Below are 11,846 nucleotides of genomic sequence, written 5' to 3' on the forward strand. Positions count from 1 at the left end.
GTGTTGTTTGTTCTACTGATTACTCCAAACAAACTTTAAAGACCCAAATCTGCTGTTGCATAATGTGCCTGCAGATCAGGGTCTGTGTTGTTTGTTCTACTGATTACTCCAAACAAACTGTACAGACCCAGATTTGCTGGCACATTATGCAACAGCAGATTTGGGTCTGTATAGTTTGCAGTTGGACTCGACTTATAAGTGAGTATATATGGTAATTATTGTCGAGATCATAATGGAACTCTTACAATCTACCTTTTCTTACATGAATCTAATATCGGTGTCAGAAAAACAAACTCACTTTAAATTGTAATAGATTTGCATATCTTAACATTTACAAGATTTCAAGAAAATGAGATAGTTTACTTACGTGCTTGGGAAATTAAAGAGTATAAATCTCCAGAGACCTGGAAAAACTGCAGAAACAAGAGCCAAGTTCATTGTGTGGGACCCATGTAGGTTGCTTCTTTGAATAAATTGCGCTACTACATTGTGTGTTGCAGTTTGTTGGAATAATGCATAATTACTAATCCAGAATACTCTGTTCATGATGCCATTATATTCCTTATCATCTGCTCATGCTCTCTCCTCATACTGACTTAAACTAGCATCTATTCTGCTACCATTCATATTTGAATTCCAGAACCAAACTATGTTTGTGCAGGAGATGAACAGACAGACTTTTATAAATCAGCAGTTGGCAGGCTACCCACATGTTCCCACAATTGAGGTGTGTAGTGAATCCCAACCGCCAGCTCCCACGACTCAGTTACACAGCAGTTTTTACCAAGTACCTTCAACCAATTTAGGGGCTGGAATTAGCAGTGCGCTAAATATGGGGCAGGACCCCTTTTCTTCCATACATGAGCAAGGCCCCAACTCTCTCATGCAAGTACAAGGCAAAGATTCTGCTACATTGACATTTGCCAATAGTATGAATGTTTTGATGGCTTCCACTGTTGGCCAACAACCAGTTCAGCCTGTATTGTTACATGATAATAACTGTGACAGTGTCACATTACAGCAGAGCTTTATTCCAGGTTTGCTTCAATCTTCTTTTTTACATGCTGAGTAGATAAATGTATGGAATACATTCATATTTTTCCTTCTGTCACTTAGTCCTTCATTTATATATTGTGTATGCAACAATGCTATTATTCCTGCTTGCATGGCTGCTTTTATGTAGTATGTGTGCTTTATTTTGTGACAATTTTTTTTTTCATTCATGTTTGTAAACTTGTAAACATATTTTGTAAATTATTGTTTGAGATAATTGGAAATCATTAACAAAAGTATGAGGACATGTAACTTTTTTACATTGTTTCTAGTTTTTAGTAGCATTGACAATTTTTCTTGAAAGAATTCTTTTGTATGCCAAACTAAAACTTCTTGTGATTTTGTTTCTTTTCAGGCCAGCAAAACTCCAATGAATGACCTCTGATGACCTCTGATAACTGCAACCTTTAAGAATTAACAGGATGATGAAAGACACTCGAGATAAACAATCCAGAATTTTCACCTTTTGGAAAAAAGTCGATAATGAGATTTGTTTTGCTTTTCAGTATACGTTAGAATTTAAAGATAAACTGTACATTTTGGCAGATATTGTGTATAATTAGTATAATTATAGATCTCGTGAATTTAGAAATTTTTTAGAAGTATTAGCAAGATTTTTTTTTTCCCTCATATGTCCATGACTCTGGAAGTGTCTTGGTGGACGATAAAGATACAGTAATTGAATTGGCTACATTTGATTGTCAGTATGGTGATTTAGTAGCTTTTTCTTTTCATTTTCTTTTCTGCAGCTTTCTCTTTTTATCCAACAGTATTGAATAGTGTCATTTTAACCAATGAGTTTCTGATACATATTTTTATCATGGCCCTTCAGCATCCTTTTTATTGTAACCAATTAAATTCAAAGGTTGGTGGTAATGACCAATCGGTGACCACTTATTTTCAACACATGAAAATGCAGAAAGAAATTTAATCTGAGGAAATTCTTTTTTTGGCAGAAAATTTCATGAATGGTTATTTTCAAGTATAATAATAAATACGGACAGATACATACGTTTCTGAAGATGGATAGACCTGGGGACAGGGGGATTAAGTCTCACAGAATTTACCTGCATCTTGCATAATAATTTTGACAGATCTTACAAACTGTTTCCCCAAATGTGTGCTGTACCTTTTACTTTTATTGACTTGTGGCATAAAGTTTGCATATATGAAGATTTCTGTGAAGAAGAGTCATACTTTCACATTTAGCCTTAGAAATTTTTTTGATATTTCATCTCAGTGCTGTTAAAAGTTATAGATTCTGTCAGATGTAACAAGTTTAGCTTAAATGGTAACTATTCATGACCTAATTGTTTGTCTTTGAACTTTTTACCTTCTGTAGAGACATATTCTATTGTCGGTAAATATTGGCAAACTGATGGGGTGTTTTGTATGTTTAATTCTGACAGTTGGTGGAACAAATTGTTTAACTATATTGTTTCAACTTGACCACAGAAGTTGGACATTAAAACCATGGAAACATTTGCCAGTATACCAATACATTATTTAACCCTGATTGCACAAGATAAGGCAAATTATAAACATGCTTTCTTTGACATAGATGAGGACCTACTGTGGTCTTGGAGGGGGAAGAAACCCCAAAACCCTATTGACTACCAGAATGCTGAAAACCAGGTAGTCATTTAGGCTAGCCAATGATATAATAACATTTGCTTCATAATTTTATAAATGTGACTGGTCAAATACTTCGCAGAGGAAAATAATTGTAAAGGAATTTAAAAAAAGGAAAATTGGAATGAAGTCTTCAAGCATTTTTATAAAAAAATTGCCTGCTCTGGTCTCAGGGCTACTGATCTTGAATTGGGCTTCCAGATTATCTTCCTGGTAACCCATCAGTCAGCTTACTGATCTTGAAATTGCTGTACCCTGCTGTACTGCATTGATGCAGAAGTAGTGTGTTATAACTGCACTTTAATAACTAATAACTGCATATCTGAAATTATGGATGACTGTAACATGTCAAACATTAGTCTTGTGCTAAACATGAAACATTACCACTAAATTATTTAGAGTTTGAAATTAGGATTAAACAACTTTCAGTGACATGAAAAACAAATAAACTTTCCATTTATTGTCACTGTGCAAAGTGTAAAGATTTTTATCAGTCTTTTCTGCATATTGAATTATGGCAAAGTATAATGACTTAATTTGAAGAAACAAAAATGAATATTTGAGAACAACTCTGATTGGCTCATTTGATTGACCCATTATTACATCATTGATTTCCTGATCACTGATAGGCCACTCCATGTATGTTTATGCACAGTGACCTTATTATGAAAACATGAAAGAACAATAACAATTATGCACTTTTAATGAAAGATTTTGGTTAGATTTTTTCTTTGAAGACTGTGAATCAAATTCACTTGGATCATATTTTTCTGAATTCCAAATTGTTTTTAATGATAATAAATACTGAAGGGACCATAGTAGATAATTTTTCTTTAAATAAATGTTAAAAATGAAAGTAAAATAAAGAAAAAAGGCACAGTGAAATGCCCTTAATGCGATTTAGCAGGTTTCCTTTAAATAAAGGAGCTTACCAAGAGGGGTTTCTGCTTATTGGTTTGAGTCCTTTTTTGTGCAGGATTATCAAATTAGCAAATTTCACAGGTGAAAAAAAGATGCATTGAATTGTTTGCATGTGGTACTGTAATGAATGGTTAGGGCTAAAGCACATAGTTTTACATTTTGTTGTCCTTTACTTGTCAGGTATTATAATGAATTTTATGGGTAGATATATGCAGTTTATACTGAGATTTTCATTGATGGATTGTTTTCATATGATGTCATAATTATTTACCTTGGAATCATTGTCCTCTGTCTTTTGGGGTTAATCTTAGAGTTTCTGCTTCAATTATATCTGAGAAATTCATACAAGAAAAGAAATTCTGATTTTCATATGTGCCTTGAATGAATATACTAAGTACATGGAAGTATATACCCAGATTTTGCTCTTATTCCGAGAGCAATATTATAACTATGATCCAATAAAACATTCAGACATTCGTGTCAGTATTCCAGACCATGAGAATGATGGATATATTTGTGGAGCAACTAGGTCACATACTGTCTATAGTTGATACATTAGTCTTCTGATTTGCTGTTAAAGTAAAGTTCAGTTTGGAGCAATTGAAACAAATACCATAAATAACAATGTTAAACTATTTAGTAAACAATGAAGATGGTTTCAGAATAAATGGAAATTCATGAGAAACCATTTTATATGGGTGTCAAACTTGTGGGGCTACTCCTAGAACCTACTGCCTCTTCCTAGCAAGAGGGCTTTTACTGATCTGTTACGTAAACTCTAATTTTATCAAGATACTCCAAGATGCTGCAAGGCTGTGTAAATTTGAATATGAAATTGAATTCTATTCAAAATCTGCTAACATCTGCAAATATTTGAAGTGACTTTCCATTGACTCATTGTGTAACTGGAAAATGATGGTATGGATTATGTTAGCTATCACAGATGAAGAGTTTGCAAATCTGTAAACATCCTTTGCATATGGAAAGTTGCTAATTGTGGAAATCAATGTGATAAGTTATCCCTTACAAGATTATTGAATAAAGCATAACTTAAGTAAATACCAAATTTTCTACACATTTTGCATTTGATATAAGTGTTTTGTATCGATCAGTTTATTTTCTTTAAGTAGCTTGTATATTTTGAAAACAGTATGATTTTCATAAGCCTATGGTAATATAAGTAAGATAAATTATACTAGTCTCCCCTTTTTAGCTCATCTCTACAAAGTAGATGTAAGGTATTGTAATACCCCTGGTCTTGGAGTCAACATCTGGACAGATAAAGATACACACACACACACACACACACACACACACACATACATACATATATACATACATACATACATACATCTTCACTTAATGTCAACCATTTTTACTTCATAAGTGATAGGTAGAAGTTTGGAGTGGACTTCATTGTAAGGGGAAAGGGTTAAGGGGGCCAAATTTGTTCATGTATATTAGTTTGTACATTCTTGGTTAAGTTTTTGCATTCAGCTCAGGTTTTTGGTACACTGTATAAATATGTTATACATGGAATAATGAAACTTTCTAGTACTCACGAGGATGCATCCCATAACAATCTCACCAGAGGAATGTCACTGTGACCTTCACTGGCTTAAGTTTTTTGCATATAGTTCATGATGAAATAGGTTTTGTGCCCTGTTTAATATATACTGTTATGCCTAGATTAATAAAACTGTGAGGGAATGAATTTCAATGAGTAATTACTTCTTGCGTTTCGATGAGTAATTACTTTTTGCATTTCGATGAGTAATTCTTGAGGTTTTGCATCATGATGAGTACTCTGCAGTAGTAGGGAACTTGTTTCATGTTTCACAGCCCTTGGTTCAGTCTCAAGCACTGTTCGTGCCAGAATCCTCAAATTATTGTATCCATCCCTATTTGTTCCACACCCTTGCAGCAAAAAAAAGAGCATTGTAACCTATATTTAACATTTTACTGGCTTGTGCTAAGTTTTTACATTTGGTTCATGACTACTTGGTCATCTCCTGTACAATACTGCTGTACCTGCCAACCTCTCCTACAGTGTGTTGTTTTTTTTTTGAGGAGACTTGTAAAGTGTGTTTTGTTATCCTAAGTGGGGTCAGTGCATGCAGCCCCCAAAAACGATGTACTGTTGAGAACAAGTTTGTCTCCAAATATTAGCCTATAGAATATGACCTAAAATCAAAATGTGAATAAAAGAACTTTAAATTATCTTTTTCAGAAGCATTTAATACACTTTTCAAAATGAAAATAGTAGATATATGGACTGACCATTTACTTTTTGGTGGATTTCTTTTGAACCAGAATATTTTATCTTTTGCCTTAAGATAATGTATTTTTTCAACTAATATGACTGATTGAATTAGTTTTTTTTTTCTCCATGAATCAGAGCAAGAATATTCCAGGCTATTATGGGCCAGAATTTTGTTTCCAAAAAACTCCACTTTCCCACTCCCTTGAAATTCCACTGGTCTGTCCCTTAGCATTACACATCTCTTACGACCACTCTTACAGTGAGTCTCAATGTGAGCTATATTTCTTTTACTGTCATTTGTGAACTTTTCCACTACCTCATTACCACAGGGTTTTAGTGTGTTATCTGCACACTGTCCTTCTTAGAATCATGAAACTTGTGACCAGATGCATGTTGGAAAGTTCTTCAGTTTTTTTTTACTAAAAGAGGTCTCTGTGACCTTTATTTCATGCTTTGTAACTTTTCAAATCTTGTGTTAAAGGTTCATTTTTTTGGGTGTTAAGGTCGTGAAACCTAATAATTGGATTAGTCTCTGTTACAACTATATCCATAAAACCAAAGGTTACTGTACATTCATGCTTTTTAATACTAATGTGGCTCAAATATTTGTTTTTGATTGCATTGATTCATCCATTAGGTAGGTATGTGATTTCACAATATGTCAGCACATTATTTCCTATCTAGTGTCAAAAGTTTAGATGTGAGCATTCAAATTTAATGATAAAAGATTCCAGTCCTAGTTATCAAAGGGGTCAAGATCACTTTAGTCAGAATTTATTTTCCAGGTGATGTTCACAATGGCTACAGGAGACTAGTGAAAAGTAGAGGTGAACTGTGTAATCTTTGAATACACTCTTGTTAATTATTTGGCAGAAATTGCTGCCTCTTGGTAATAGTAATTCAGTAAGGTTGACCTGAAAGATGGCACACCTGTTTCTACAGGCACATGATTAGAAGATGGTGTTTGAGGTACATGTAAAATTATGTTATTTATTCCATATTGAGCTCTTTGTACTAAATTATGCAAACTATCATTTCATGTTTTACTGACCACTGATTGCAGCCAATGAAAAAATTAGTTCTGACATGATGGTAGAAGCATAAAAACCTTGAATTCATTATTTTTATTTGTTTACCAATTTTTTTTTAAATTTTTTTGCTACAAATATTCAAAAAGGACTCTCCAGTGAACAAATTTAAGTGCCCTTGAAATTCAATTTTATATTCCAAACAAAAATTAATTCTTAACTGATTTTTAGTAGTACAATTTTTGTCATAATTTTTTTCACACTGCAAAATAAGGGCAGTTTTTCATCTATTAATCAGCATAGATTGCAGTCATTTGATCTGTGAAAAAATATTTTATTAGTTTGAAAGTAAATATGATGATAGAAAAAAAAGCATTATGTGTATGTGTGTGTGTTTTCATTAGTTTCTGATCTGTTGAATTTCATACAGTAGGCCTGACATTAGCAGATCAAATTTGTGATCGATTCCAATGTTAAATTCACTTGTACTGGTGTAATTTTCAAAGTAGGGATAAATATGTTTTTATGTATGATAATAGCAATTCAACATGCATTGAAACATGAGTCAAATAAAATGTCTGTGATTACATCCTATGAATATTTTAGGAACATTTTTAATTCTGTAAGTAATTATTATTAAAGTTTTGTCTCTTTTTACTTTTTTGAGCTTTTACTGGGTAGATTTATTCATCAATCAGAGTTATATAAAATGCTTTAATTTGGTTGCTACACCTCTCCTACGATAACTCGCACGTAGCAATGTCCACAAATACAGACCGCAGTATAAGCGAGAGCATCACTTACCAAGGGACCACTGAAAAATTACAAAGAGGATGCCATCCTGGCTGGAAATCAAAGACAAGAGGGAAAACTGTTAATACCCACTTCATAATTGTATTAAGAATGATTGTGAATAAAAGAAATTACTGATCAAGTTGTTTCAGCATAAATTTTCTTTATTTTCAAGATAACAAACATGTAAAAGATTGTTAAAATAATTACTCCAAGAGGTTTTAACACATCACGTGAACTTACAAAAATCATTGCATATGACATCACTGCTTTTTGGCTGTGAGTGTGGATTTATTGAAGTGTTATTGTTGATTCACAACTAAACAAAATTTCCGTTTTCATATACTAGGCACATATAATTCATGAAGAAAAAAGAAAAGGCAACATCAAAACTCTTTTTTTTAAATCGTTCTATTAGTAAAATATTGATGCCAGGATTTCATTGTAAGTAATAGTGAAATTTCTGCTCATCCTTGAGCAAACCTCTGAGTTCCAATATGGGAAATTTAAGTTCACCACAAACTTTAAAACTCGCTTCTCCATGATGAACCATATCTATGACACAAGCTTTTCATGCACCAATTACTCCTTTTGCTTGCTTCCTTTGCTATCCTTGATCACATTCACAAATTAGTTGGATAAACCACTGATTAATGTTACATGTTTTTCAAATAATAATATTTATAACTGATTGGTAAATGAAATTATTTGACCTTACACTGTCATAACGCTAGCTCTTGTCTAGGTAGGATTTACATGAATTTTAACATTTTTTTTTACTCCACCACCTTGATTTGATGTTACACAAAGTTGCAGTTAATGTGATTATATAAAGCAGGTCGATTTTTAATTGTAACAGTGCAATAAACTCTTCTCAAATTGGACATGAAAACACAGTTGGCACCTAATTATGATGTCACAGAAATGCTCCTAGTTGTGATGGTCAGTTCACACTTTTCACATTTGAATACAGGAATTCATGATGCATTTAAAACAATTATCCTGAAAGCAGATTAACAGATAAAAAATGAATTTCACTTACAAAATTTGTTAATTGATATTTATTTAAAGTGTTGCCACCAATAGGAATTGCTCTCTTTTTCAAGAATCAAATTTCATCAACTATAGTTATTTATGGTGGTCTGAAAATATTTTTTGATAAAGAAAATTTAACAATATATATGACTTATTAAAAATTCTCAATTTTTTTTATGTTCATCCAAATTTCCAGGCATTAACCACCATTTTTCTTTTAAAGACAAACAAGCAATATATCAAACATAGGATTTTTTGGTGATTTTCTTCACGCTCAGCAAATAGGAACCCGTTCTTTTGGTATTTTTGGCAGAAAAAATGAGATCACACACAGACTACATGCTATATGTGGGTGCACAAGTTATCCAGGTGTGAGTTATCAAAGGAGATTTATATTGCTGAAACAAGATCTTTCTGCTTAACTTTTCTAGTGAAGTATACGATTTAAGTTGACATTTGTAATGACAAATTTGTCAGTAATTTTTACTCTGTTTTTACCTTTTGTAAAGAATAATTAGTTGTAAGAGTGCTGAGGAGTGAAAATACAAAGTCATAGATTTGATAAGCCAATGAGGCATTGCTGAACTATGGTTAAAAATAAAAATATATACAAGACAATATTCTTTGCAACAGTGTTTAGAGTTATATGTTTGGAACCTAGACAATAATACTCTTTAACAATATCGTGATAGTGACTTGCAAAATGTAACCGTTAACAACTTATAAATAATTCCAGTCCACAATATCTATTGCTATGTATTACTTTAAAAAACTTGCAAAACTCCTATTTTGTTTCTGTTTTGGAGTTCTCACAAGCATTTATGAAATGGATTTTTTTTAAAATACCTGATAAAAGTATAACTAGGTAGGGAAATTGGATTCTTGGTGTTAGCATCAACTCTTATGCTTGATGAAATTTTGGGGGAAATAAATTGGTAACAACAATACCTATACTCGTCAACCACAAAGAAACATTTTCCTTAAGTAAAGACAACAGCATTTAAAGAAGGCAGTAATTGTATATGTTCAACTTGAGTATGTTTTGTCATTTAATTTAGAAACAATCGTTATTGGCTATTGACACAGAGTGGCTCCACATACGACTACTGTATACACTCGTGAGTCCAACTGCAAAATGGATAGACCCAGATATGACATAATGTGCCAGCAGATCTGGGCCTGTGCAGTTTATTAGGAGTAGTCAGTAGAACAAACAACATACACGCTGATCTGCAGGCACATTATGCTACAGCAGATCAGGATCGTTGTTGTTTGCAGTTTGATTTGTCTTATAAGCAAGTATATATCATTCTTTGGAAATGAAATGATATACAAGGTTACCCTTGGGTTGAGGTATGTGTGCACTATATGTAGTGTGTAGGTCAAAGGTAGCATTGCTGCAGTGATTTAAATATGCAAGTACTTTTTAAACAGAAAAAGATATCATAGGAATTAGTCCAACTGTTGTAATACAAGATAATCAAATTGTTTTCTGAAACAAAATTTTCTTCTTTGAAAGCCATTTTTGTTAAAATGTATAAAAAGTCTTTTTTCTTGAAAAACTCTTGTTGTGCTTGAAATGAAAGCATTAATTATATTTTGTTAACACATGAAAATGAAATAGTAGTACAAAAAGTCTGCAGTTTTCTCATGCATGAAATTAATGATACAGTTTTGTTTACCTTGCTTATGTGTGTGGCACATTTTCAGAGTCTTCAAAACCACTTCATAGATAGTGTGTAATTTTTGTAATGTCTTTTCATTAAAGAAATACTTACAGACTAGATCTTTTTGTTCTTGCCTATTTAGTTTAAGAAAGTTGCTGAAAAAGATTTAGTATTCATCAAGTTTTGTTGTCGGTTTCTTGATAGTTTTATTGCCAGGTCACTAAATGGCGAGTCACTGTGTCACTTTTTTGGATGTAATGGCAACAGCAGCCATGATGATTAGATTTTTGTGTTAAAGTTTTTGAAAGTTCACATAACTTCTAAATTAGTTGCTTTTTTCAAGGTAAACAGTTATGTGCTTTTTCTCAAGTTTGTAATTGATACACAGTTTTGTGTTTCACTTACGTAATGCCAGTCCCAGTCATGGCACCATGAGCTTTGGAATCTTGTGTTGCTAGACACCTTTACAGTAATATTAATTTTTATTTAGATTTATTTTTGATCGCTACAATGCAATACCTAAATTATGACAATGACTTTGTTCTTGCTCTATAAGTCAGAACTTTGCATATGAAAGTAATTTCTTAATATGAAAGTAATTTCTTAGAATAAATACTATTGTACTCCTACAGCACTTCCCTGTACCCAGTCAGTGAGATGAGGATTAGCCTCTGCTGGACTCGAGTGTGCAGGATCCATTCCTGCCTAGAAATAGCTGGGTCAGCTGTTGTGGTACATCTTTGGGCTGGGTAATTTACTCCAAATCCCTCAGCACAGTAATAATCATTAACGTGTTAATGTACTATTTGATACCAAACCAAACACTATGAGGCAAGGGTATATTCATTTCCATATGTATTATGTCCATTCATCCGTGGACCACATTAGCTTGTGAAAGCAAAATTCAATAAATCACACTCAGACTGGATACATATTATATTAATCATCTGTACATTTGCATATTGACAAATCACTGTGATTTTCATCTTTTGTATTGTGTGTGTGTTTAAAAATACAGCAACACATGAAAGGTTATGTTTCTGCCAAGTCGATTGGCACCTTACAAAGAGTCACACCACATCAGCAGTCCCTGGCTTGGTCTGAGCAGGATTCAAATCCTCACCCTTTTCTGGTCCCAAGTTGGGTATACTAACTACTGACCCAGTGCAGCTCCTGAATTTTTCTTCTTCAGTTATTGTCCATTGTTTACACTTGCCATTCTGTGGAATGTATTATCTTTTGATATTGTTCATCTATCCATCCATCAGTCACCGATTTCATTTCTTCACAATAACAAAGTTTGTCTACCTTTATTAAACTTGATGCATGGCTTGCAAGTAAAGTGTGGAAGAACCCTATTCATTTTGGGTTAATATGCTGCAAGGTCAAGGTTGCTGTGACTGAAAGAAGAATATTAATAGTTTCTGCACAATAACTAAAGTTTTTAGGTCAAGG

General features: G+C 33.0%; 1 protein-coding gene across 2 annotated transcripts in view; it reads left to right on the top strand.

Moving 5' to 3' along the window:
- Positions 1-10,505, top strand: part of LOC149784835 (uncharacterized) — a 165,884-nt gene extending 155,379 nt beyond the window's left edge. The window contains exons 18-19 of one of the 2 annotated variants that reach the window (XM_089978396.1): positions 641-1,037; positions 1,409-10,505. In XM_089978396.1, coding sequence (XP_089834522.1) covers positions 641-1,037; positions 1,409-1,431 — 420 coding nt within the window. In that variant the 3' untranslated portion in view covers positions 1,432-10,505. The remainder of the gene's footprint in view (positions 1-640; positions 1,038-1,408) is intronic. The other variant, XM_089978397.1, reaches the window with a different exon arrangement.
- Positions 10,506-11,846: the final 1,341 nt, after the last annotated feature.

Source organism: Sinohyriopsis cumingii, chromosome 13, assembly GCF_028554795.1.
Source record: "Sinohyriopsis cumingii isolate HCF-2022 chromosome 13, ASM2855479v2, whole genome shotgun sequence".
Taxonomy (NCBI): Eukaryota; Metazoa; Mollusca; class Bivalvia; order Unionida; family Unionidae; genus Sinohyriopsis; species Sinohyriopsis cumingii.